The sequence below is a fragment of the Erinaceus europaeus genome, chromosome 17, assembly GCF_950295315.1.
Source record: "Erinaceus europaeus chromosome 17, mEriEur2.1, whole genome shotgun sequence".
Lineage (NCBI taxonomy): Eukaryota > Metazoa > Chordata > Mammalia > Eulipotyphla > Erinaceidae > Erinaceus > Erinaceus europaeus.
This window is the reverse complement of record NC_080178.1, coordinates 4,210,728-4,237,806: the sequence shown is the minus strand read 5'-3', so window position 1 is coordinate 4,237,806 and position 27,079 is coordinate 4,210,728. Positions and strand designations below refer to the sequence as shown.

The 27,079-nt window shown below is 53.3% G+C and overlaps 3 protein-coding genes across 11 annotated transcripts; 1 reads left to right on the top strand and 2 right to left on the bottom strand.

Moving 5' to 3' along the window:
• Positions 1–563: 563 nt before the first annotated feature.
• Positions 564–14,821, bottom strand: CDCA5 (cell division cycle associated 5). 4 transcript variants are annotated; one of them, XM_060176098.1, is made up of 7 exons: positions 14,657–14,821; positions 14,319–14,410; positions 13,919–13,984; positions 13,796–13,831; positions 8,729–9,169; positions 1,526–1,693; positions 564–689 (listed from the first exon to the last, which is right to left on the bottom strand). In XM_060176098.1, the coding sequence occupies exons 1-7, from the start codon at positions 14,700–14,702 to the stop codon at positions 579–581; spliced, it is 960 nt and encodes a 319-aa protein (XP_060032081.1). In that variant the 5' UTR covers positions 14,703–14,821; the 3' UTR covers positions 564–578. The 4 variants fall into 4 exon arrangements, with proteins under 4 accessions (XP_060032081.1, XP_060032080.1, XP_060032083.1 ...); XM_060176097.1 differs by having other exon boundaries at positions 13,796–13,984; XM_060176100.1 differs by lacking the exons at positions 564–689; positions 1,526–1,693 and adding an exon at positions 7,683–8,623.
• Positions 14,822–14,914: 93 nt separating this feature from the next.
• ZFPL1 (zinc finger protein like 1) lies at positions 14,915–19,437 on the top strand. 2 transcript variants are annotated; one of them, XM_016186243.2, is made up of 8 exons: positions 14,915–15,067; positions 15,305–15,414; positions 15,683–15,794; positions 17,784–17,977; positions 18,085–18,157; positions 18,239–18,388; positions 18,583–18,706; positions 18,976–19,437. In XM_016186243.2, exons 2-8 carry the CDS (start codon positions 15,313–15,315, stop codon positions 19,160–19,162), a joined length of 942 nt encoding a protein of 313 aa, XP_016041729.1. In that variant the 5' UTR covers positions 14,915–15,067; positions 15,305–15,312; the 3' UTR covers positions 19,163–19,437. The 2 variants fall into 2 exon arrangements, with proteins under 2 accessions (XP_016041729.1, XP_060032084.1); XM_060176101.1 differs by having other exon boundaries at positions 14,918–15,054.
• On the bottom strand, positions 19,416–26,966 carry TMEM262 (transmembrane protein 262). 5 transcript variants are annotated; one of them, XM_060176104.1, is made up of 5 exons: positions 26,792–26,966; positions 21,172–21,303; positions 19,868–19,998; positions 19,658–19,757; positions 19,416–19,566 (listed from the first exon to the last, which is right to left on the bottom strand). In XM_060176104.1, the coding sequence occupies exons 2-5, from the start codon at positions 21,188–21,190 to the stop codon at positions 19,490–19,492; spliced, it is 327 nt and encodes a 108-aa protein (XP_060032087.1). In that variant the 5' UTR covers positions 21,191–21,303; positions 26,792–26,966; the 3' UTR covers positions 19,416–19,489. The 5 variants fall into 5 exon arrangements, with proteins under 5 accessions (XP_060032087.1, XP_060032088.1, XP_060032086.1 ...); XM_060176105.1 differs by having other exon boundaries at positions 26,804–26,966; XM_060176103.1 differs by having other exon boundaries at positions 26,808–26,966.
• Between the last annotated feature and the right edge of the window lie 113 nt (positions 26,967–27,079).

The window sequence follows — 27,079 nt, the reverse complement described above, 5'->3', positions numbered from 1 at the left end:
CAGCTTGTGAAGCGACCCCCCTTCTGGTGGGGAGTGGGGGCTTGAAATGTGATCATTGCTTCGCACTATGTACATTTAACTGGGTGCACCATCACCTGGCCCCCCCCACACTTTTTTTTTCTCTATTTCTAGGGACAGAGGGAGAGACGCCAATACCACCCAGAGTGCGACCTGGCCTTGTCTGGTGCTGGGGTAGAAGTTAGAGCCCTAGACTTTGTCTCCGTGCGGAGGGACACTGAGCTGGGAGGAAGGTCTTGGGGAGGAGACAGGACTAGAGGGAAGAAGGGCAGAGGGGAAGCCAAGAGGCCCCGGCCAACCACCTCACCTCAGACATTCCTTCTGCAGATCCCCAAACTCCCTGGCGGTCTTCTGGGGCCCCCAGTCCTCCTCGTCTAGGATCTGGTCCTCCAGCAAATCCAGGTCCGGGTCCAGGTCCGGGTCCAGGTCCACGTCCAGGTCCACATCCAGGTCCCTGGAGTGTGGGCACAATGAGGGCAGGATGGGTGGTGGTGGGCTCTGCACCGCCCGGGGCTGAGCTGGGGGTGGCACCCCTGCCCCTCCCCGCCCCCTCCCGAGCCTCACTCGTCGGAGTCTTTGCCCTCAGAGAGGTCCTCGGCGCTCAGCAGTGTGAACAGGAACCTGACTGTGGGTTCCAGCAGGGGGTCCTGCTTGGGTGCTGGAGTAGGCGCCTTGGGAAAAAGAAGGCGCCACAGAGACAGAAGTGGCAGGAGGCTGAGAGTCTGGGTCCTCCCACACCCAACGGAAAGACAGGGCAGCTGGGGACATGGCTTCACCGGTGGGGCCTTGGACTTAGGAGGCCGCAAGTTCCTGGTTCATCCCTGGTGCCCCCATACACCACAATAGTGCACTGGCTTCTCTCTCTCTCTCTCTCTCTCTCGAATGTAATGAGATAAAGCTAAAGAAAGACAGTGGTGGTCTGGGAGGTGGCACAATGGATAAAGCATTGTATTCACAAGTATGAGGTCCCGAGTTCAATCCCCAGCAGCACATGTACCAGAGTGTTATCTGGTTCTTTCTCTCTTTCCTCCTATCTGTCTCATTAGTAAATAAATAAAATATTAAAAAAAAAGAAAGAAAGACAGTGTGGGAGTCGGGCGGTAGTGCAGCGGATTAAGCGCACGTGGCGCAAAGCGCAAGGACGGCGTAAGGATCCCAGTTCGAGCCCCCGGCTCCCCACCTGCAGGGGAGTCGCTTCATAGGCGGTGAAGCAGGTCTGCAGGTGTCTGTCTTTCTTTCCCCCTCTGTCTTCCCCTCCTCTCTCCTTTTCTCTCTGTCCTATCCAACAATGACAACATCAACAACAACAATAATAGTAACTACAATAATAAAACAACAAGGGCAACAAAAGGAAATCAATAAATATTTTTTTTAAAGAATGCTATTCTTAAAAAAAAGAAAGACAGTGGGTTGCCATGCCTGATCTGAGACCCCCCCCCAGAACAGGGACTAGAAGCCACTCTCTGGGATCACCCCCTCACCCTTCCACACACAGTTCCCTGGAGACCTGAGGCTCTGGGGGCGCCAGCTCCTCCACGGGTTGCTGCTCCGGATCCTTAAAAGTCTTGGAGTGGACTCTCGGACTGTCCCTGGGAGACTGAGTGGGACAGAGGTCCTGCTGGGACAGCCTGCTGGGAGAGCCACTGTCACTGCCTCTGTCCTGCTCCTCGGTCCCCTGAAAAGAAGTCACCAGACTTAGCAGACAGGACGCAGGACACTCTGCGGAAGTTCACTTGCTTTCAGATGAAAACCAGACACTTGGTTTAAAGTCTGTCCCCCATGATGTTTGGATTCAGTACTTATCTGAAATTCCCTCAATGAAACCAGTACCACCTCCACATGTTTCACTTCGGACTCTGTCCAGAGACGGTGTCCAGGCATGGGATGTCAACCCTTCAGTTCCATTACTCGGCCACCAATTTGCAGATGCTACCATGGCGCCAACCTGCCATCCCCGGGCAGACGACCTCATCAGTGTGTCCTGGAACCCCACCTCTCCAGAGCCCTGGCCCACTGAGGAAAGATAGAAAACAGGCTGGAGGTATAGATTGACCTGCCAACGTCCAAGGCCAGTGGACAAGCAACTACAGAAGCCAGACCTCTCACCTTCTGCAGCCCATAAAGTTCCTGGGTCCATACTCCCAGAGGGATAAAGAATAGGGAAACTTCCAATGGAGGGGATGGGATACAGAACTCTGGTGATGGTAATTGTATAGAATTGTACCCCTCTTATCCTACAATCTTGTCAACCATTATTAAATCAATAAGAAAAGAAAAAGAAGGGGAGCGGGCGGTAGCGCAGCGGTGCAGCGGGTTAAGCGCAGGTGGCGCAAAGCGCAAGGACGGGCGTAAGGATCCCTATTCGAGTCCGGCTCCCCACCTGCAGGGGAGTCGCTTCACAGGCAGTGAAGCAGGTCTGCAGGTGTCTGTCTTTCTCTCCTCCTGTATTCTTCCCCTTCTCTCTCCATTTCTCTCTGTTCTATCCAACAACAATAAAAAAACAAGGGCAACAAAAGGGAAAATAAATAAATATAAAAATTTTTTTTAAAAAGATAAAAAGAAATTCACATTTCATTGGATGCCCTGAAGATTCTTTGTGCTGTTATCTGCCCATACCGAATGGCAGTGGCATTCCTTAAGCCAAATCCCTGCACAGCCCGGGGGGTGGCAGGCACAGTGGATAAAGCACTGGATTCCCAAGTATCAAGTACGGACCTTAAGTCTGTTCCCTGGCACTGCATGTGCCAGAGTGATGCTCTAGTTCTCTCTCTCTCTCTCTCTCATTAATAAATACATTTTTCTTTTCAGTATTTTATTTATTTACTTATTTATTTACCATTGGATAAAGACAAAGAGAAATTGAGCCAGGAGGGGGAGATAAGAGACACTTGCAGCCCTGCTTTACCACTCGTGAAGCTTCCCCCTGCAGGTGGGAACCAGGGGCTTGAACCTGCATCCTTGCACACTGCAATGTGTGTGCTCAACCAGGTGCATCACCACCTGGCCCCTCTATAACTACACGTTTTTGAAAAGAAAAAATAAGGAGTCTTACAGAAGGCTCCTAGTGTAGTGGAGAGCCTTCATGTGTTTGCGTGGAGATCCCTGTAGGGCACGCTCCAACCCTCAGTCGTGGACCCCTGACTTTTTAAAAATTTTTTTCTTGCCACCAGGATTACTGCTGGGGCTCAGTGTCAGCACTTCAAATCCACCATTCCCAGTGCCCATCCCCCCTTTAAAAAAAATCGGATAGGACAGAGAGAAATCTAGAGGGGAAGAGCAGATAGAAAAGGAGACAGCATGGTGGGTAGGTGGTGGTGCACCTGGATGACACACGTCACAGTGCACAAGGACCCGGGTTCGAGCCCCCAGTCCCCACCTGCAGGGGGAGAGCTTTGCAAGTGGTGAAGCAGGGCTGCAGGTGTCTCTCTGTCTCTCTCCCTCTCTGTAGCCCCTTTCCCTTTCGATTTCTGGCTGTCTCTAGCCAATAAATAAAGAAAAAAATTTAAAAGAAAAAAAGAGAGAGAGAGACATCTGCAGACCTGCTTCACCACTCGTGAAGCTTCCTTCCTGCAGGTGGGAGCAGGGCTCAAACTTGGGTTCTGGCACATGGCAATGTGTGCTCGGCCACTTCACCAGGTGTGTACCCCCACCTGGCTCCTGACCCCGTTGATTGGTTTCTTTCTTTTCCTTCTCCCTCTTCTTCTAGTCAAAGGCTCTTTTAAAAATATTTTATGTTGGGCGGGGGGTAGACAGCATAATGGTTATGCAAAGAGACTCTCATGCCTGAGGCTCCAAAGTCCCAGGTTCAATCCCCCAAACCACCATAGAGGATAGCTAAGCAGTGCTCTGGGGTTTCTCTCTGCGTCTCTCTCTGCATCTCTCTCAAAAATAAAAATAAACATTAAAAAAAGAAAAAAGAAGGAAACAGTAAAAAAAAAATTGTTATTTTAATTGGAGAGATACAGAGAGACACAGAGAGGAACACCAGAACACTGCTCAGCTACTGAGCCTGACCTTGGAGCCTCAGGCGTCTCTGCATAACCACTATGCTACCTCCTCCTCCCTGACCCCACGTTTCTAGCCACTTCATTTCACAGCTGGGCTCTGCTCAGTCCAGGCAGGAGCCACTGTCCCCACTGTCATGCTTTTTAAATTTTATTTTTATTATTTTTTTAAGTTTTCTGCGCTACCGCCCGACCTCCGTTTTTTTTTTTTAGAAGTATAGTTCTTTTAATTGTATTTATTTCCCCTTTTGTTGCCCTTGTTTTGTTGCTGTAGTTATTATTGTTGTTATTGATGTTGTTGTTGGATAGGACAGAGAGAAATGGAGAGAGGAGGGGAAGACAGAAAAGGGGAGAGAAAGAGCTACCGCCCAACTCCCTAGTTTTGTTTTTAACATCTGTTGTGTCTGCTGGCCAGAGTGTGCAGGATAATCCCATCAGAGGAGGCACAGTGGTCTTGCAGGTGTCCTTCAGCCGAGTCCCTGGCTTCTGTCAGGCCGCTGGGTCTGAGGCAGGATTCTGTAGTTGCTATGCTTTAGAGCAAAGCTTCTCAGACGTCACAGAGGAGAAAGGCTGAGAGAGGACAGGACGGATGTGGAGGCTGAGGCCGTGGTGCTCCAGGTTGGACCCATCAGATAAGGCAGGAGTACTGAGCACTGAGCAGTCTGAGGGAAGGCCGGGGGCAACTGGGGGCCTGAAGGCTGGAGGAGGCTGGCGACCTGGAGCAGAAAAGGCATTTCCTGGGAGGACACGAAGGCAGTAAAGGCTCGCCGTGCAGAATTGGGGGCTTCAGCCCCAGGACAATGCCGTCTCCCCCGTGGACATCGGAGGCTTGGGGCCACTGGATACAGGGTGACCATATGCCACTGAAGCCGCAGCTGTCTGCCCTTCCTCCCGCCAGCTGCAGGTGGGACTCTGATCTCAAGTCCCACCAAATCCTGGTGTCGAGTGTCTGAACTTTTTTTTTTAATTTCTTTATTGGGGAATTAATGTTTTACATCCAACAGTAAATACAATAGTTTGCACATGCATTAACATTTCCCAGTTTTCCATCTAACAATACAACCCCCACTAGGTCCTCTGTCATCCTTCTTGGATCTGTATTCTCCCTACCCACCCACCCAAGTCTTTTACTTTGGTGCAATATGCCAATTCCAATTCAGGTTCTACTAGTGTTTTCTGATCTTGTTTTTCAACTTCTGCCTGAGAGTGAGATCATCCCATATTCATCCTTCTGTTTCTGACTGATTTCACTTAACATGAATTTTTCAAGGTCCACCCAAGATCATATATATATATACCACAACTTGCTCAGCCACTCATCTGTTGTTGGACACCTGGGTTGCTTCCAGGTTTTGGCTATTACAAATTGTGCTGCCAAGAACATATGTGCACACAGATCTTTTTGGATGGGTGGGTTGGGTTCCTTAGGATATATCCCCAGAAGAGGAATAGCAGGGTCATAGGGTAGGTCCATTTCTAGCCTTCCAAGAGTTCTCCAGACTGTTCTCCACAGAGGTTGGACCAATTGACATTCCCACCAGCAGTGTAGGAGGGTTCCTTTGACCCCACACCCTCTCCAGCATTTGCTGCTATTACCGTTTCTGATGTATGACATTCTCACAGGAGTGAAGTGGTATATCATTGTTGTCTGAACTTTTCACACACATATACCCCCCAGGACATGGGGCCCTACTTAGAGAAATCTTATTTTGAAATTATTTTTTTTGGAGACAGTTCTGTTTGATAGTGGGGCTAGGGATTGAACCTGGGATCTTGGAGCCTCAGGCATGAAAGTCTTTTGCATAACCATTATGCTATGTCTCCACAGCCCTTTTTTTTTTTTTTTTTGCTGGGCCTCAGTGCCTGCACTATGAACCACCGCTCCTGGAGGCCATTTTCCCCATTTTGTTACCCTTGTTGTGGTTGTTATAGCTGTTGTTGTTGGGTAGGACAGAGAGAAATGGAGAGAGGAGGGGAAGACAGAGGGGGAAAGACACTTGCAGACCTGCTTCACTGCCTGTGAAGCGACTCCCCTGCAGGTGGGGAGCTGGGGGCTCAAACCGGGATCCTTAGAGGTCCTTGCTCTTTGTATGTGTGTTTAACCCACTCCAGACTCCCCACCAGTATCATTTTTTTCTCTTCTTTTGACAGGAGAGAAATTGACAGACACCTGCAGTACTGCTTCACTGCTCACCAAGTTTCCATCCTGTAGGTCAGGACCAGACCCTTTGCACATGGTAATAATATATGCTCACACAGATGTGCCTATAAAAATTGTTTTTCATAGTGGGTGAGACATGAGATGAAGATGGAGAGACACTCCCGCACCACTCCATCCCTCACGAGCTTCCCCCTTCGTTGCAGGCCATTTCGCTGGGTGTCTGGGGGCTCAGGCTGGGGCCTCACACACAATTGCGGGCGGGCGCTCTCCCGGGTGGTGCATCAGCTGGTCCCCAAGCCCCCAGTGTTTTCTCAAGTTTCACCTTGATAGTACTTACTGATAGTAGCTAACAAGATGCCAGTGCGGACTTCTGGTTGCTGTTTCATGTTTATTTAGACTCAGAAGGCAGAGAGCGAAAGAACGCAGGACCAAAAGCTTTCTTCAGTGCAGTGGAGGCCAGGCTTGAACTTGGGTCTTGCACACAAAGCAGCACACTGCCCAAGTGAGCTATTTTACCAGTTGTTTAATTTTTTTTTTGCCTCCAGGGTTATCACTTGGGCTCGGTGCCTGCACTACGAATCCACTGCTCCTGGAGGATATTTTTCCAACATTTTGTTGCACTTGTAGTTGTGATTGTTGTTGGATAGGATAGAGAGAAATCAAGAGGAAGGGAAGACAGAAGGGGAGAGAAAGACACCGCCTCTGAAGCAACATCCTGCAGGTGGGGAGTCGGGGGCTCGAACTGGGATCTTTACGCTGGTCCTTGTGCTTTGCGCCACCTGCACTTAACCCATTGCACTACTGCCTGACTCCCAGATTTACTTATTTTTTTTACAGATTTCATTTATCAATGAGAAAGACAGGAGGAAAGAGAAAGAACCAGACATCACTCTGGCACATGTGCTGCCAGGGATCAAACTAGGGATCTCATGCTTGAGAGTCCAAAGCTTTATCACTGCGCCATCTCCTGGACCACCCAGATTTATTTATTTTTTAATATTTATTCCCTTTTGTTGCCCTTGTTGTTTTATTGTTGTAGTTACTGATGTCGTTGTTGGACAGGGCAGAGAAAAATGGAGAGAGGCGGGGAAGACGGGGAGAGAGAAAGATAAGACACCTGCAGACCTGCTTCACCTGCAGGTGGGGAGCCGGGGGCTTGAACCCAGTTCTTATTCCAGTCTTTGTACTGTGTGCCACGTGCACTTAACCTGCTGCGCTCCCGCCCATCCCCCTCCTTTTAAATTTTTTAACCTTTGTATTTGTTTACTATTGGATAAAAACAGAGAGAAATTGAGGAGAGGGAGACTAGAGAGGGGAAGAGACACTTGCAGGTGGGGAATAGGGGGCTTGAACTTGGGTCCTTGCACGTTATAATGCGAGCGCTTAACCATTTGCGTCACCCCCTAGACTGTCTCCCTTTCTATCTGAGATCAGAGATGGCTGTGGAACCGTGGAAGCACAAGGTGATAGTCTGGTGCTGAGGGAAAAGAAGGCACGTCTACCAACAAGTAATCTTTTTAATTAGTTTGTTTTTTCCTTTTCCATTAAAGACCCCCCCCCAGTTCCCCTCAAACACCACACTCATCATTTCCAGAAACAGAAGCATGCGGCGATGCCTTCAGCCAGTCCTGCTGACCAAGGTGATGCCCACCTCTGGCCACCAGTGAGGGCAAGACCGTGCCAGGTGGACTCCAGATGCAGGGCACTGTACCCCCAGCTGGCCAGGCCTCCCAGGGACCGGCCAGCATCCTGAGCCACAGCTGCGTGGCTGGGGGAGCAGGCAGGGGGGCGCCTTCCTTGGCTGGGGCCCTATGCCCGCCTTCCGTCCTTCCCTCCATGAAATGGAAACGGATTCCCCGGAGGTGAGGAGACTTGATCCATCTTCCCGTGGGCAGCCAGGGGCTCAAAGTCAAAATTGCCACCATGAGCTAAGGCCCCCCATCACTAGGACCTTCTAAACAGAGCAGAGATGGGGGTGCCTCCCATCCCTGCCGCAGACCAGTAAGACCCCAAGCCCCATGGCACCCCCACTACAAAACATGTCCTCGAACCCGTAGCCAGTGCTGCCAGCCTGGCATTTAACTGAGCACCCGTGGCAGAACCTGGAATTAGCAAGTGTAGCTTCTGCAGGGAGGGCGGGGACCGGGCTCCCCCGCCAGACCTGTCATGGCACCTAAGTGGGAACTTGAGCCCCTCCTGAAGATGGTTTGTGGCGGGCCCCAGTCCTGAAGCCGAGTGGAGGACAGGCGTCCGGTTCGCAGGGGACAATGGCAGGAGAGGGACCCCGAAGAGTCTTCTCTCCACCAGCAGAAGGCCTATGTACAGGGGGGAGTCTGGCCAGGCGTACCCCCACCTCCTCTCATTCAACCAGGAGATCAAACTGCTCAGCAGCCTCGAATTCAGCATTCATGGCCGCGGCCCACTCATCCAGCTCTGATTTCTGGGGGAGAGAAACGGGCGGTGAGGGGCAGGGAGCGTGTGGGCTGGAGTAGCTCGCGCTGCCCCTGCCAGCGGCCCTTATCGACCTGCCCCAGCCCCCACTCACCAGGAGCTCCGGCGCCTTCTTCTTCTTCCGCTTCTCTTTTGTGACTGGCGGGGAGATTCCTGGGAGAGTCGTGTCCGGGACGCTGGGCCTCTCGGGCAAAACGGGGGCCTCGGTGATCTTGGAAGTCACCACTGGCGAGACCCCGGCCAAGTCATCAGCCGCCAGCAGCCCCTCGAAGCCGAAGCAGGAGCGGCGGCCTGGGGTGGAGGTGGAGGCCGAGGTGTGGGCCTCCAGCCGGCTGTAGGAGCGCCTGACCTTCCTGGACATCTCCAGGTCCCTAGCGTCTGGCTCTCGGTAGCCGCTGTTGGGGTCTGCACTACTCGGGGCGTTAGGCACGGGGGAGGAGGCGGGGGTCACGGGGACGTCGCGCGTCTTGAAGAGGTCCCCCCTGGTCAGCTCCTTGTAGGGAGGCTTATTCTCCTTCTCCAGGAAGAAGGCGATCTGTGTGGGACAGGGGCAGGGTGGTGCTGTCACTTGCACAAACAGCCTCTCTTAGTCCCTGTCCTGACTCGCCACTCCCCTTCCTGCCTGCTCCTCCTGCGCCCCCTAGGGGCCGTCTGTCATGCGGCCATCGACAACTTTCCTACCTCATCCAGCCAGTGGCACCAACGGGCACCTGGCCGGGTCCAGACTAGAAAAGCCCCTCAGTGGGGCTTGGTGGTAGAGGGCAGGTCTGAGCCTTGTGTGGCTCTGAGGCAGAGTCCAGCACTGCACATGCCAGAGCACAGCCGATTCTCTCACTAAATAAACGAATCCTAACTCTTTAAGAACGCACTGATTTGGGAGTCGGGCGGTAGTGCAGTAGGTTAAGCGCACTTGGCGCAAAGCACAAGGACCAGCGGAAGGATCTCGAGCCCCTGGCTCCCCACCTGCAGGGGAGTCGCTTCACAGGCGTCTGCAGGTGTCTGTCTTTCTCTCCCCCCTCTCCATTTCTTTCTGTCCTATCCAACAACGACATCAATAATAACTACAACAATAAAACAAGGACAACAAAAGGGAATAAATAAATATTTTTAAGAAAGCACTGATTTATGGACTGGCAAGGTGCTTATTAGTTTGCCAGTTTTGAGCCTGGTTCCCAACGCACTGGCGGAAACTGATGTTAGTCTCTCCGCCGCCCGCCCCAACCCTTCTCTCAACCACAGCCCTGCTCAGCTCTCGCTTATAGTGATGCTGGGGATTGAACCTGGCACCTTAGAGCCTCAGGCATCAAAGTGTTTTTCTAACCACTATACTAGCTCCCCAACCTCACCCTATCTGAAAAGTTGGCCCAATGGCCCAGCATGTGACGCAATGGACAAAGTATAAAACTCTCAAGCACAAAGTACCAAGTTTAATCCCCGGCATCAAATGTGCTAGAGCGATGCTCTGTTCTCCTCTCCCTCTTTATCTAGCAAGCTTTGGGGGGGGGGGGTAAGGAGGTGGTATAGTGGCTAGAGCAGGAAGTCCTGAGTTTAGTCCCCAGCATCCTATGTGCCAGGGCTATGCATTGGCTCTCTTATCAGACAGACAGTCAGATAGACCGACCAGCCAGTCAGGAGCAGTGAAGCCCCTGGAACAACGAAGATTTCAGTTTGTTTTTTTCCTTAAATGGTTCACTTAAAAAAATTTGAGTTGGGGCGGTCTGGGAGGTGGCTCAATGAATAAAGTGTTGGGCTCCCAAGCATGAGGTCCTAAGTACAATCCCAGCCAGCACATGTACCAGAGTGATGTCTGGTTCTTTCTCTTTGCTTCTATTCCTCGAATTAATAAATGAATAAAATACTTAAAAAAAAAATCAGGGTTGGGGAATTAGCACAGCATTTCTACAAGACTTTCATGCTGGAGGCACCAGAGGTCCCAGGCTCAATCCCCAGCACTACAATAAGCCAAAGTTGCTTAGTGCTCTGGTAAGAAATAAAAGCAGCCTGTTCATTTCTCTCGTGAAAGCTAACATAATTAAGAGTAACTAGGTTCTGTGGGACGGGTAAGGCAGTTTAGGTGAAGATGTGCTCCCTGCTCTGCCGCCACCAGTTCTTATCTTTCTGTTGTCACTGGGACTTGACCACTCCAGGCCAACTTTTTCCGAGAGACAGATACGGACCGACAGAGATACCGCAGCACAGAAGCTTCTTTCAGTGCAGTGGGGCTGGACCCCGGTCACACCCATTAGCGAGCTAATGTGCCACCTGGGTCCCCGCCGTTTCCCTTCTGGGTGTCTAGCAAATCTCCCCGCCTAGACTTGGGTCCCTACTGGTTTTCTCAGCAGTCTCCCAAGAGATCTCTCCAAATATGGCAGAGATGACGCATCGGGTGAAGTACAGGCCGTGCCATGAGTCAGACCCTGGGCCTGGGCCCTGGCACTGCATGCAAGCCACGGGCAGCACCAAGGGGGCTCCGCGGCGGCACAGTGCTGCCTCTCCCTCCTCTTTCAGTAAAAGCTGGACCCCAGGCCTCACTCAGCGATGTCACAAGTGTGGGATTCTGCACTCACTCCTAAGCATACCATACAAACTATAGGGCCAGGGGGCTGGGGAGACAGCATGATGGTTCTGCGAAAAAGCCTTTCAAGCTTGAGGCTGAGGTCCCAGGTTCAATCTCCAGCACCAGGGCAGAGGGTAGATAGTATAATGGTTTTGCAAACAGACTCTCGTGCCTGAGGCTCCAGCACTATAGGCAAAACTGAGCACTGTCCTGGCGCCTCTCTGCCTTTCCTGATTAAAACTCCCCCCCCCCCTTGGGCCAGCAAAATAGCTCACTTGGATAGCGCACTGCTTTGCCGTATGACCCTAGTTTGCACCTGGCTCCCACATCACAGGACAATCTAGTCCAGCGGCTTCTCTCTCTCAGGCCCTCCAGGCCTCTCCCTGCCGGACCGACACCAGGTTCCGCTTACTCAGCGGCTGCCCGTAGAGCCAGGCTGTAGTGTTCACATGGCAGCCGGACCCGCTCAGTGGGACTCAGTGGCCCTCTCTCCCTCCTGGTCCTGACATGGGCAGCTACAGGCACAGCAAACAAGCTGTAAACAGCCTCGCTGACTTGGAACAGCTTTTCTTCTATGAAGCACTACCTGAGCCAGCTGGTCTGAGCCAGGCGCCTTCACTGCGTCTAGCACTTTCCTCTGATGCCACCACTCGTTCGTCTTTCTTCCCACTGGAGGACTGTATGCCCCCCACACGTCTCAAAGGCAGCTAGTGTTTAGCACTACATATCTTTAACATTTGCTTCTTTACTTCAGTGAAAGAAACATACAGAGAGACAGGCAGAAGTTGAAAAACAAGATCAGAAAAGAAAATACAGGGGGTCGGGCAGTGGTGCAGTGTGTTAAGCACATGTGGCGCAAAGCACAAGGAGCAGCGTAAGGATCCTGGTTCAAGCCCCCGGCTCCCCACCTGCAGGGGAGTCGCTTCAGAGGTGGTGAAACAGGTCTGCAGGTGTCTGTCTTTCTCTCCCCCTCTGTCTTCCCCTCCTCTCTCCATTTCTCTCTGTCCTATCCAACAACGACGACATCAACAATGGCAATGATAATAACCACAACGAGGCTACAACAACAAGGGCAACAAAAGGGGGAAAAATGGCCTCCAGGAGCAGTGGATTCATGGTGCAGGCACCAAGCCCAGCAATTACCCTGGAGAAAAAAAAAAAAGAAAAGAAAACACAAGTAGAACTGAACTGGAGTCGTGTATTGCACCAAAGTAAAAGACTCAGGGGGGAGGGGAGAGGACAGTCTGAAAAGGATGACAGAGGACCTAGTGGGGTTGTATTGTTATGTGGAAAACAAAATATACAAACTATCGTATTTACTGTCGAATATAAAACATGTATCTACCAATTAAAAAAAAAAAAAAGACGAAGAAAAAGAAAGATACAAACACCAGAGCATCAGCTCTGGTTTACGATGGAGCTGGGGGTCTAACCTGGGGCTCCAGCGCCTCAGGCATCTGGCCATTACGTTGTCTCCTCAGCCAGCAAATAAGCCTCTAAAAAACTAAGATGGGGGAGGAGTCAGGTGTAAGGCAGCGAGTCAAGCGCACATGGCAAAAAGCAGTGCAAGGATGGGCGTAAGGATCCCGGTTTGAGCCCCCCCCACAACCTGCAGGGGAGTCAATTCACAGGTGGTGAAGGTCTGCAGGTGTCTTTCTCTCCCTCTCCATGTCCTCTCTGTCTTCCCCTCCTCTCTCCATTACTATCTGTCCTATCCAACAATGACGACATCAATAGCAACAACAATAATCACTACAATTAAAAGACAACAAGGGCAACAAAAGGGAAAATAAATACATTAAAAAAAACAAAACTAAAAGTGGCTGCGGAAATGGTAAAAGACTTCCATGCCTGAGGTGCTTAACTCCCAGGTAAAACCCCCAACCTCTACCATAAACTCTTTGTATGCTTTTCATTAAAATAGGCAAGACAGGGGAGTCAGGCGGTGGCGCAGCCTGTTAAGTGCACGTGGCACAAAGCACAAGGGCCGGCCTAAGGATACCGGTTCAAGACCCTGGGCTCCCCACCTGCAGAAAGGAGGTCGCTTCACAGGCGGTGAAGCAGGTCTGCAGGTGTCTGTCTTTCTCTCCCCCTCCTGTCTCCGTTTCTCTCTGTCCTATCCAACAACAACAACGGCTATGACAACAATAACTACAACAAGCACAACAACAAGGGCAACAAATTGGGAAGAAAATAGCCTCCAGGAGCAGTGGATTCGTAGTGCAGGTACCGAGCCCCAGGAATAACCCTGGAGGGAAAAAAAAAAGAAAGAAAGAAAGAAAAAAAAAAACCAAAATAGACTCATGACCACTTGTACTGGCACTCTATCGTGTCATTTGCAGTAAAGGATTTTAACTATGATAAATAAACAAATGAGTAAACCAGAAAGGAGTTAATGCAGCTCAACTTTCCAGGGGAGATGACGGAGAAGAGCAGAGCAAGAGCTAATAAGTACACGAAGTCTGCACGAAGTGAGCAGGACCGGCCGCCCATGCAGGTGTCCGAGGCCAAACAGCTCCCCGAGCAGAGTGGGTGTGCGGCCAGTCCGCCCGGCCCCCGGCCCCCGGCCCCGGGTCCGCCCAGGCGGGCAGGTCGCAGACTCACCCTTGGGCTTCTCCGAGGAGTGCAGGCTGACGGGATCTGTGGAGACAACGGGCCCAGGTCACACCCCGCCGCCCCTCCCACACACACAGCTCCCCGCCCGCAGCCCCGCAGCCCCGCCCGCACCTGAACAGTGTGGGCCACGATCTTCTTTAGGATGATGGGCTTTCTGGCCGGAGTGTCTCGAGGTGCCTGGACAAGAGGGGATGAATGCGTGGCGCAAAGCGCAAGGACCGGCGTGAGGATCCCGGTTCGAGCCCCCGGCCCCCCACCTACAGGGGAGTCGCTTCCCAGGCGGGGAAGCAGGTCTGCAGGTGTCTGTCTTTCTCTCCCCCTCTCTGTCTTCCCCTCCTCTCTCCATTTCTCTCTGTCCTATCCAACAACGACGACATCAATAACAACAACAATAAAACAAGGACAACAAAAGGGAATAAATGTAAAAAAAAAAAAAAAGGGGGGGGGGAATGAATGTGAGCTGTCCGCGAGGGGGAGAGGGGAGGGCGGGTCAGGGGCACCCGGAGCTCACCTTCGGCCAGATTTCTGGGAGGGAGCTCTGGAGATCACAGCCCGATTTCGGCAGCGAACTCCGCAGACATTTGGAAGATGTGGGCCCGGGTCCTGCAAACAGAAACAGAAAAGAAAAAAAAAAAAGATAACAGGATAAAAGGACAGGAAATGGAGGTGGGCGTAGACCTGAGGACGCGGAGAAGAGGCTCCGGCGAGAGCGAGGGGAGGCCCCCAAAGCGGCCCAGGGGCGGCGCCTTCCCGGGAAGCGGCTCCGCGGCGCCGGGCGCTCGGCCTTGCTCACGGGGCTGCGTCCCCCAAACGGCTCGCCGCGCCCGTCCCGCCGCGCGCCCCGCTCACCGGAGCGCCGGGTGGCCCCTCCGGACCGCGCTCGCCTCCCGGCCATGTCCGCTGCCGTTCCTGGGCTTCCGGGGCGACGCCGCCGCAGCCGGCGGGGCTCGCGCTTGCGGGGAGGTCCGTGCGGGCTCCGCCGCAAGGTTCGAATTACCCGCCCTCTTGTGGAGGAAGCGGAAGTGACGCGAGGCGGGAGGGCCGCCCGTCTTGGCGCGTCGTGCGTCGAGGGGGCGGGCGCGTGTCGTCATCAGCGCGCGCCGCACCCGGAAGAGACGTGGCAGCGGAGGGATAATCGGGGCGGCCCGGGCCGAGGGGAGCGAGCGGTGGCTGGCTGCGCGCGTTGCGTGGCCTTCCGCGCCTGACGCAGCGCCGGGAGCCGTCGGGACTGGTGCCACGGCCGCTCAGTAACGGGAGAGGGTCAGCGGAGGGGGAGGGGGTGGGGGCGGGGCTCGGGTGGGGCCCAGGTGCGCCCTCGGGGGCGGGGCCGGTGTTTGGGGAGGGGCCCGACCCGGAGGGCCGGGCGGGGGCGGGGGCGCGGGGGGCCGTTGAGCTGGACTTTGGGCTGGTGGCGGGCTTGCGGGGTGTCGGGGGGAATCGAGCTGAACCGGGGCCGGCTGGCACCTGGCGCCCCGTCCACTCGGGCTCCCTCCGCAGGGTCGGCCATGGGGCTGTGCAAGTGTCCCAAGAGGAAGGTGACCAACCTGTTCTGCTTCGAACACCGGGTCAACGTCTGCGAGCACTGCCTGGTCGCCAATCACGCCAAGGTGGGGCTCGGGGGGGGGGGGGCGGCCGAGCTGGGCCCTGGGGGTGGGGGGCGCCCTGTTAGAATGGAAGCTCCGCGAGGGCCAAGTCTGGGTGTATTTTGTGCGCTTGCTGCCTGCCGGCCCTTGAGGCTGAGTCTGGCAGGCAGGAAGTGCCTGCTGACCGTGGCGTTGATTAAATAACCGGAAGGGTGAATCTTCTCTGGACCTTGGGGAGAGGAACTGTGGAGCCTGTTCCCCAGCTGCACCCCTCTGCCCGCCCCTCCTCCAGTGCATCGTCCAGTCGTACCTGCAGTGGCTCCAAGACAGCGACTACAACCCCAACTGCCGCCTGTGCAACACACCCTTGAGTGCTCGGGAGACCACCCGCCTCGTCTGCTATGGTGAGGCCGGGGCACGTTTGCTGGGGGGCCCTGCCCGGTGACTGCTTTTCACACCCTGAACGGTCAGGCAGTGAGCCCCCGAGCCCCCGGCCCCAGCTTGGAGGAATAGAGCCGTAGATTCTAGGCCTGCTAGATTTTCCCTCTCTAGACCTCCGTGTTTTTCTATAAAAGAAAAAGGAAGCAGGGGCCAGGTACACCTGGTTGAGCACACGTATTACAATGATCGAGGACCTGGTTTCCAGCCCCTGATCCCCACCTGCAGGAAGAAAGCTTTGCTAGTTGTGAAGCGGTACTGCAGGTGTTTCTCTGTCTCTTTTCCTATCACTCCCTCCCCTCTTGATTTCTGGCTGTCTCTACTCAATAAATAAAGATAATAACAAAATTTTTAAAAAGAAAAAAAAAAAGGCAGCACAGCAGCCCGGGAGGTGGTGCACTGAATAAAGTGTTGGACTCTCAAGCTGGAGGTCCTGAGTTTGAGCCCCAGCATCTCATGTGCCAAGTGATGCTTGGATTCTGTCTTCTCCTCGCCTTTCCTAGTTTACGTAATTAACTTTTTAAAAGAATAGAAAGGGGCAGGGGTAGACATCATAATGGTTATGCAAAGAAACTCATGCCTGAGGCTCCAAAGTCCCAGGTTCAGTCCCCTGCAACACCATAAGCCAGAGCTGAGTAGTACTTTGGTAAAAAAAATAAAAGAGAGAGGGAGTCTGGCGGTAGCGCAGCGGGTTAAGTGCATGTGGTGCAAAGCACAAGGACCGGCATGAGGATCCCGGTTCGAGCTCCCGGCTCCCCACCTGCAGGAGAGTCGCTTCAAGGTGGTGAAGCAGGTCTGCAGGTGTCTGTCTTTCTCTCCTCCTCTCTGTCTCCCCTCCTCTCTCCATCTCTCCTATCCAACAACGACAAAATCAAGAGCAATAATAACTACAACAACAATAAAAGCAAGGGCGACAAAAAGGAAATAAATATCAAAAAATAAATAAATAAAAGAAAAAGAGAGAAAATGAAAAGAATGCAAGCAAATACCTACCTTCTTCCCTTCCAGTCTCAATAGTTGAGTGAGAACCAGTCCAAACTCTGAGTGAGGTTGTCACTGGCCAGCTGAGCATGAAGCTGAGAGCTAGGGAGCTTTCAGACACTTGGGGTTCCTTGCTGAGCTATCTCCCTTACCCCTTTTGGAAAAAAAAAAAGAATTATGAGAGAGAATAGGAGACATCCAATCATCATTCCACCATCCATGGAGTTATTCCCATTTTTGCTTTTGGTGCTGTCCAGAGTCTCATGTACCGGAGTTCGCGAATCCCAGCCTCATGCAGGGAAGGCATGGGGCGGTTCTTCCTGTTGAGCCATCTCCCCAACTTTCAGCTCCACTTTTAATGTAGTCAGAAATGGGGGGGGGGGTCTGCCGCATCGACCCTGAAAATGGGGACCAGGAGCTTGAACTGCTGTCTTTGTGCATTGTGTCAAGCGCCCTTTACCAGAAGCACCATTACCCAGCCCAGGAAGGAACCTCTGAGCGAGGTCTCTTGGTGTGTATATGTCCGTCCGCACGTGGGCTTGCTGTGCCTCGAGTCTTTAAATCGACAGAGTGTTTTCACCAGCACTTATGTTGAACACTGGGTGTGTGTACTCGGAAGTATGGACGGGTGTGTCCCGGGAGTTCGGGAGACCGTGGGGGTGAGGGCACTTGAGAGCAGACACAGAAGTGGGTTTCGGAGTTGTGTGTGAGAGTGAATGTACCCCTAAGTTTAGACAGCATAGAGCACTTGTGCTTGGATGTAAAGAACTGAACACCTGTTCCCAGAAACATCTGCAGGCACTGTACGTGCTTCGTGTATAGCTCAGAAGCTTCCCTGAGCTCGTCTGGATTAGCTCAGCCGGGGGCCATGGCTGGAGAGGCCTCACAGGCTTGAGTCCCTGCTGGGGGCTTCACTCCCTGCAGCTCAAGGTGCCATCCTCACACTTCTTCCTCCCTCTTCCATGGACCCGAAGATCTCTTCCACTGGGCCTGCCTCAATGAGCGTGCCACCCAGCTGCCGGGAAACACGGCGCCCGCAGGCTACCAGTGCCCCAGCTGCAGCGGTCCTCTCTTCCCCCCAAGCAACCTGGCTGGCCCCGTGGCCACCGCTTTGAGAGAGAAGCTGACCACAGTCAACTGGGCCCGGGCAGGGCTGGGCCTGCCTCTGGTGAGAGTCCCTTTGCCTGCCAGGTTGTCTCTCCGCCCTGGGTCCTGGGCCGAGGGATGGGGTGGGGACAGCGCCGGGCAGGCCGATGACAGGGTCCTGCTCTGCAGATGGATGAGGCGGCCAGCCCGGAGCCCGAGTCCCTCAACACGTCCGAGTTCTCTGACTGGTCCAGCTTCAGTGGTGAGTGGTGGTGTCTGCAGCCGCTGGGCCCCTGGCCTCCCGGCTGTGCTGATCTGACCAGGCTCTCCTGCCCACCCACAGCTGGTGGCGTCCCTGAGCAGGAGGAGGTGGCCGCCAGCGCCGCTGCCGCCCCAGCCTTCTACGGCAGCCAAGCCCCCCGGTCCTCCGCGTCCCCCCAGCCGGAGCAGCACACCGTGATTCACATCAACAGTCCTGAGCCCCCGACTCACGGTGAGCTGGGGCCGGGGAGTGGGGTGGTTTCAGCAGAGGAGGCCAGGCCCCACCCAGAGGGCCCCTTCCTCACTCCAAGCAGGGATGCCGTCTCCCCACTTCTGAGGAGGCCTGCTGGGCTGGGAAGGCCGGCCCGTCCCCCTGCCCCCCTCGCCAGAGCCACTCCCTGAGTGCAGGCGGCTCGGCTTCCACAGCCTCAGCCCCCAGGAAAGTGTACGACACGCGGGACGGGGACCGGACCACGGGCCTCCTCGGCGACTGTGATGACGACAAGTACCGGCGGCGGCCTGCCCTGGGCTGGCTGGCCCAGCTGCTCAGGTACTGGGCTCTTGGGCGGGAGGGCAGCGAGAGCCTGAGGCCCTGGGCACAGCGCTGTGTGACCACGGGCGTGTTCGGGAGTGGACGTGTGGGCACGTGGGTGGGGTCTGCTCATCGCTCTGGCCGAGGCCCCTCCCATGCCTGGCCGTTGACCTGTGACGTCACCCCGTGGACTGAACCACCCCCACTGCATGCTGAGGACACCGAGGCTCGGGGGGTCCTGGGGACTGGGGCTCTGACTTGCCCCCCCCCCCTCCACTCTCCCCCAGGAGCCGGGCCGGGTCTCGGAAGCGGCCGCTGACTCTGCTCCAGCGGGCGGGGCTGCTGCTGCTGCTGGGGCTGCTGGGCTTCCTGGCCCTGCTCGCCCTCATGTCCCGCCTGGGCCGGGCTGCGGCCGACAGCGACCCCAACCTGGACCCCCTCATGAACCCGCACATCCGTGTGGGCCCCTCCTGAGCTCCTGCTTCAGGCCAGGCCGGCCTAGGACCTGGGGACCTGAGCTCGGGAGGCCTGGGGGACCTTTTTTTTTTTTTTTTCTGTTTTCTTTTTTTCCTGTGTTCCTCTTCCTCAAAGCTGAGACACTAAGAGCCCAGAGCCAAGCCTGCAGAGAGGCTGCTGACGGGGCCTGGGGTCCCTGCAGGGCCACTTTCCTCTTGGCCTGCTTCCCCTGGGGTGTCCGCCTGTGCCCACACACAGAGCTGACCGATGGTGGAAATAAACAAGAGACTTTATTCCAGCGCCAAAGCTGCCTCATCCTTCCCCACTCAGCCTGCTCTCCGGGCCTCAGTGCTTCTCCTCCCGGTAATGGATGGCCAGGAACTCCAGGGACAGGCGGTTGAAGAACATGGATGCATTGAGCACTGGGGGATGACAAGACCCCCCTCAGCCTTCCCACCCCTCCCCTCTACTGCCAGCCCCACCCCAGCCCCCAGGCACCTCATCCCCACTCACTCAGGATGGTCAGGGCAAAGCATCGCAGGAACTTGTCATCTGACATCTCTGCGTAGATGGACCCCATGGCGGCCCAGCACATGCTGATCACCTGGGAGAACTGTAGGCCCCGTCGGCTGGGAGAGGGGCCCCTGCCACAGAGTGGGGCGTCCATCAGCCCCTCGGCTCCCGCCCCCACCCCGCCCAGCCCCAGAGCCCCTCCAGGCCTACTATGAGGATGGAGGTGAAGCGGAAGCTCATGCGGTCGTAGTGGAAGGTGATGCAGAAGTTGTACACGTCGTTGGCGAAGACGCTCAGGTGCAGCAGGAAAAGCAGCATGGAGACCATGGCGAGCATCATGCCTTGCGGGAAGAAGAGCACAGCCATGCGGTCTCGCCACCGCATCCTGGTGGCCACTCGCGGGTCCCCTCACCGGACACCACCCGCCCCAAGAAGCCGCTGCTCCCTCTGGCCTCCAGAGGGCACAGTGTGGACTAGCAGGACTCCAGACTGGGCATGTTCTAGAACATTCCACAGCATTCTAGAACATGGGTGGGCTCCAGCCATTGTAGGGTGGTTCACGGGTGACGGGGGGGGGGGGGGCTGAAGGGACAGAGCAGTGGAGGCCCAGTGTCCCTCAGTGTCACCCTCACGCATGGCGCGGAGGGCCGAGGTCCGCAGGAGGTCTCAGGCAGAGGGAGCTTAGGACCCGGATGTGCAACTGGAAGCACCTGGGGGAGGGGACCCCCCCCTGGCCGGACTCTGGCCCTAGGGTTGTTGCACCCCCTGATGAAAAACCCACTGAAAAGGAGGGCACAGCAGGTCAGCCTGGGCTCTTCTGGGGCCTTTCTCCCTGCCACCAGAGGGTGTCAACCAGCTGTCCCCTCTCCGCCACCTCCTGTCTACATTTACAAAGCCGTCAGTCACCGCTTTCAGCCTCAGAATCCCCCAGGAAAGCTGATGCCTGGGGCATGAATTTAACCCACAGGGCATAGGGACACGGCTCGAAGGATAGAGCACACACTTCACCTTACGGCGCACAGAGCCCCGCTTCCATTTCCAGTGCTGCTGCTGCTTCTAGCGTTTGCCCTTCTTCCGTAGCCAGTCAACAGCGTCAGGTTGAGCCTGATGTCAAGTTTCGAGACCTCCTTTGAATCTGGAGCGGTGGCAGTCATTGACTATGTGGGTCATAGTCTGTCTGGAGCCGCAGGGGCAGTTCGGGTCGTCTCTGGCTCCCCAGCGATGGAACATAGCGGCGCACCGGCCATGGCCTGTTCGATAGCGATGGAGGAGGGCCCAGTCATAACGTGCTAGGTCAAAGCCGGGTTGACGCTTGCAGGGGTCTGTGATGAGGTGTTTGTTCTTTACCTCAGCTGACTGCCAACTCTGTTTCCAAGAGTCTGGAACAGAGAAGTTCAGTGTAGGCGTAGGAGACCAGGTGTATCACAGGTGGCAGAACAGAACTTGTGTCCCTCCCTCAATGAACAGAAAGCAGAGCGAACTGGGGAGACTGCTTGGAGGTGGCGTTCACTCACAAGGCCTGTGGTCATTCATTGCAGTGGATCACACTGAAAAAAGAAACGAGCAGGGGTGCAGGGCAGGCCGTGGCACAGCAGGCTGAGTGCACGTTACCATTCGTGAGGACCCAGGTTTGAGTCCCCTGGCCCCTTTGCAAGTGAGAAGCTTGATGAGCAGTCAGTACTGCAGATGCCTGCTCCTCTCCCTCTCTACCTCCCTCTCTGCTTCCTCCGTCCCCTTTATCTCCCCTTCCCCTCTCCATTTCCCCCTTCTCCTCCTCTCAACTTCTCTGTCCCAGCCAATAAAGAAAAAAAAAAAGATTGCCAGGAGCTGTGGATTCATAGTGCCGGCACCAAGCCCCAGCGATAATGCTGGCGGCAATAGAGAGCGAGGTGCTGGTGCCTTGGAGTCCTGGACTCAGAACTACTGGTCTGTCTTCCCTGCCACTCTTGTTTGCCATGCCATTTTCATTCCAAAACGGGGTGGAGACAGAGAGCAACCTGTGTCAGAGCCCAGGACTTCATCCCTGACAGCAGCACACACCAGAGCTGAGGTAGTGCACTGGTCTCTCTCGACACTGAAGTAAAATGGGTTGATGAGAGAGTTTGTCAGGGAGGTACCTGAGGTGGCGCACCTGGTAAAACGCACATAGGACCATGGGCGGGCTCCGGGTGGTAGCGCAGCCAGTTAAGTGCACGTGACTTGAAGCACAAGGACTGGCCTAAGGATCCCGGTTCAAGCCCCGGCTCCCCACCTGTATGGGAGTCACTTAACAGGCGGTGAAGCAGGTCTGTGGGTGTCTCTCTCCCCCTCTGTAATGCTGGCACTGAGCCCCAAGTAATAACATTGATGGCAAAAAAAAAAAAATTTAATTAAGGGGCCGGGTGATAGCAGTAGCACATTGGTTTAAGCACACCTGGCTCGAAGCACTAGGACCAGCTTAAGGATCTTGGCTCCAGCCCCATGCTCCCCACCTGCAGGGGGGTCACTTAATAAGCAGTGAAGCAGGTCTGCAGGTGTCTGTCTTTCCCTCCTCTCTGTCTTCCCCCTCCTCTCTGTTCAACTCTGGCTTCTGGTGGTGCAGGGGATTGAACCTAGGATTTTAGAGCCTCAGGCATGAGAGTCTCTGCATAACCATTATGCTACCTACCCCAGCCCTTTGTTATATATTAAATATATTGTGTATGAGAAGAATAGGTGAGAGAAAGAACCAGATAGCACTCTGGTACATGTGCTGCTGGGGATCGAACTCAAGATGTCATGCTTGAGAGCCCAACACTAGCCACTGCACCACCTTCCAGCCCACTTTTATTTTTTATTTTATTTATTTGCCTCCAGGGTTATTGCTGGGACTCTGTACCTGCACCACGAAGCCAATGCTCCTGGAGGCTACTTTTTGTTGTTGCCCTTATTATTTTTTTATCGTTGTGGTTATCATCATTGTCATTGATGTTGGACAGAAAGAAATGGAGAGAGGTGGGAGTCGGGTGGTAGCGCAGCGGGTTAAGTGCACATGGCACAAAGCACAAGGACCAGCATAAGGATCCCGGTTTGAGCCCCTGGCACCCCACCTGCAGGGCAGTTGGTTCACAAGTGGTGAAGCAGGTCTGCAGGTGTCTCATCTTTCTCTTCCCCTGTCTTCCCCTCTTCTCTCCATTTCTCTCTGTCCTAACAACGACAACAATAACAATAAAACCTACAAAAAACAAGGGCAACAAAAAGGAATAAATAATATTTTAAAAAGCAGCGGAGATCTTCATGTCACGTGCGCTTAACCCACTGCGCTACCACCGGACCCACTTTTTTTTTTCTGACCCACTTTTTTATTTTTAAATTTATTTCTTTATTAGGGAATTAATATTTTACATTCAACAGTAAATACAATAGTTTGTACATGCATAACATTCCCCAGTTTCCCGTATAACAATACAACCCCCACTATGTCATCTATCATCCTTCATGGACCTGTATTCTCCCCACCCGACCCACTTTTTATTATTTTTAATTTATTATTATTTTTTTTATGAGAGCACTGCTCAGCTCTGGCTTATGGCAGTGTGGGGGACTGAACCTGGGACTTGAGAGCCTCAGGCATGAAAGTCTCTGCATAACCATTATGCTATACCCCCACCCCTTATTTTTTTTTAAATATTCCCTTTTGTTGCTCTTATTGTTTTATTGTTGATGTCATTGTTGTTGGATAGGACAGAGAGAAATGGAGAGAGGAGGGAAAGACAGAGAGGGAGAGAAAGACACCTGCAGACCTGCTTCACCGCCTGTGAAGCGACTCCCCTGCAGGTGGGGAGCCGGGGGCTCGAACTGGGAACCTTACGCTGGTCCTTGCGCTTTGCGCCACCTGCACTTAGCCCGCTGCGCTACCGCCCGACTCCCTCTTCTTTTGATTTTTATAGAGACAGAGGCAAAACAGACACATCATGGCCCCAAAACTTACTGTAATGTGGTGGGGACCGGACTCCAACCTTGATTGAGTATTTGGCCAAGCAGGACTATCCAAGTGAGCTGTTTCACTGGCCCAGCTTCTTTGTTCTTTTTTAAACATTTTATTGGGGGGAGATAATGGCTTCTTTTTTTTTTTTTTTTTTTTTGTAGAGCACTGCTTTATTGCTGGCTTATTATGGTAGTGGTAAGTGAACTTGAAGCCTTGATCCTCAGGCATGAGTGTCTTTTCATATAAGCATTATGCTCTCTCGCCAGCCCTGACAGAGAATGGGGGACTCAGTTAAAATCTGTCTCTCTGTGGTAGGTGTCTGTGCACCACTCCCACCGCCGCTCAGGTCTTTCTCCATCGTGCTGCAGGGCGTTCCCATGTCCCCCCTCACACCCCTCCTCCGGAGTCGGGTCGCTCGCTGCAGCACCGCACACCTTGCCCAAGTCTGTCAGCCTTGTATTTCCCCCTTTCCTTCTTTCCACCTATGAGTGAGGTCATCTGGTCTCCATTCTTCTGGCTTCAATCAGACTGATTCCTCTGAGTTCTATCCTAGATGAGAATAGAAGGGGGCGGGCGGCGGCGCAGCGGGTTAAGCGCACACGGCGCAAAGCGCAGGGACCGGCGCAAGGATCCCGGTTGGAGCCCCCGGCTCCCCACCTGCAGGGGGGTCACTTCACAGGCGGTGAAGCAGGTCTGCAGGTGTCTGTCTTTCTCTCCCCCTCTCTGTCTTCCCCTCCTCTCTCCATTTCTCTCTGTCCTATCCAACAATGATGACATCAACAACAACAATAATAACTACAACAATTAAAAATAAGGGCAACAAAAAAAAGGGAATAAATAAATAAAATCCTTGGGAGTCAGGCAGTAGCACAGCGGGTTAAGTGCACGTGGCGCAAAGTGCAAGGACTGGTGCAAGGATCCCAGTTCAAACCCCCGGCTCCCCACCTGCAGGGGAGTCGCTTCACAGGCGGTGAAGCAGGTCTGCAGGTGTCTGTCTTTCTCTGCCCCTCTCTCTGTCTTCCCCTCCTCTCTCCATTTCTCTCTGTCCTATCCAACAACGATGACAATAATAAGTACAACAATAAAACAAGGGCAACAAAAGGGAATAAATAAATAAAATAAATATTTTTTTTAAATCTTATAAAAAATAAAGAAAAGAAAATGGATTCTGGGAGTCGGGCTACGGTAGCGCAGCGGGTTTAGGACACACAGCATTAAGACCCGCATAAGGATCCTGGTTCGAGCCCCCAGCTCCCCACCTGTGAGGAGTCGCTTCACAAGTGGTGAAGCTGGTCTGCAGGTGTCTTTCTCTCCCCCTCTCTGTCTTCCCCTCCTCTCTCCATTTCTCTCTGTCCTATCCAACAATGACGACATCAACAACAACAACAATAATAACTACAGCAATAAAACAACAAGGGCAACAAAAGGGAATAAATAAATACTTAAAAAAAGAAAAAAAAATTAAATTAAAAAAAAAGAATAGAAGATGGGGCCAGGCGGTGGCACAACTGGTTAAGTGCTCACAGCACAGTGCACAAGGACCCAGGTTCAAGCTCCTGGTCCCTACGTGCAGGGGGAAAGCTTCACAAGTGCTGAAGCAGGGCTGCAGGTGTCTGTCTCTCTCCATATCTCCCCCTGCCCTTTAAATTTCTGTTTCTATTCAACAATAAATAAAACAAAAAATTTTTTTGAATAAAAGAGAAGACAATTTCACCATTTTAATAGTTAAGTAGATTTCCACTGTGTACATATACACCTCAGCTTTCTTAGCCTCTCATCTGTCACCGGGCATCTGGGCTGCTGAGACCTCACTTTGTTTTATCCACTGTACCACAGCTCAGGCCCAAAGAGTATACTGCATTGCCTTTCCATTTTTCATAAAGATTTTATTTATTTATTTATTTATTTATTTATAAGAAAGATAGAAGGAGAGAGAAAGAACCAGACATCATTCTGGCACATGTGCTACCAGGGATCGAACTTGGGACTTCATGCTTGAGAGTCGTCTTATCATTGCGTCACCTCTCGGATCAAGTATATTTGTCAGTGATAATCACAGCATCACCCCGGCACAGGTGATACTGGGCATTGAATCTGGCACCTCATACTTTTAAGTCAAGAGCTTTAGTCAGTATACCAGCCCATGCCACTTTTTTTAACTGAAGCATTGCTCAGCTGTGGTTTATGATGGTGCTAGGGATTGAACTTGGGGCCTTGGGGACTCAGGCATGAAAATTTCTTTGCCTAGTTACTATGCTGTCTCTCCAACCCCAACCAAACACAATTTTATTTCTTACTATGTGCACTTAACCTGGTGTGCTATCGCACCAGCCCCTATGTTTATTTATTTATTTATTCCCTTTTGTTGCCCTTGCTGTAGTCGTTGTTGGATAGGAGACAGAGAGGGGGAGAGAAAGACACCTACAGACCTGCTTCACTGCCTGTGAAGTGATGGGGAGCTGGGGCTTGAACCAGGATCCTTATGCCTGTCCTTGAGCTTTGCGCCACCTGCGCTTAACCCACTGCGCTACAGCCCGACTCCCCTAAGTTTATTTCTTATATGGCCAGGCCAGAAGATCATTAAATTCACTAGCATTATCTTTAAAACTAATTAAAAGGGGAAGGCTAGTAGGCACTTTGGCTGAGTATTTGATAGATGACAAGGCAGGAATGATGTAACTCCCTGTCTCTGTCAGCCCATCTGAGGACTTGCACAGATATAGCTAAACAGAGATGCCTGTGAGTCTTTAAGCTCGCCCCTGTGTTTGCACAGATAATCGGAACAACCTAATAAAACACTGAAGCCTAAACTGCCCAACGGGGGAGATAGCACAGTGGTTATGCAAGATTCATGCCTGAGGCTCCAAAGTGCCAGGACCACCGCAAGCCGGAGCTGAACAGTGCCCTGGTAAAAATTTAAAAAATATTAAATACACCAAAGTAAAAGACTCTGGGGTGGGTGGGTGGGTGGGGAGAATACAGGTCCAAGCAGGATTCAGAGGACCTAGTGGGGGTTGTATTGTTATATGGGAAACTGGGGAATGTTATGCATGTACAAACTATTGTACTTACTGTTGAATGTAAAACATTAATTGCCCAATAAAAAAAAAAGAAATAAATTAAATAGAATAAATAAAACTTTAAAGGGAAAGCAGAGACATGGGTGAGTGTAGCAAGCCTCTGCACACCTGCACACGCACCCACCAGATCCGGGGACGTGTTCCCTGGATCCCCGTCATCCGAGGCGGCAGGGAGAGCAGCCACACCCGCCCGCCCGCGGGTCCCGGTCCTCGGGATCTGCGCGGAACCTCTTGGACGCGGGAGGAGCGGCGCAGGGGAACTCCAGTCCCGCAGGACCCGGCTGCCGGGGGAACGCTTCGCCTGCAGGACCGGCTCATCTCAACAACTTTATTGGTCCGGGGAGTGTCTCCGGCTCATCTCAACAACTTTATTGGTCCGGGGAGTGTCTCCGGCTC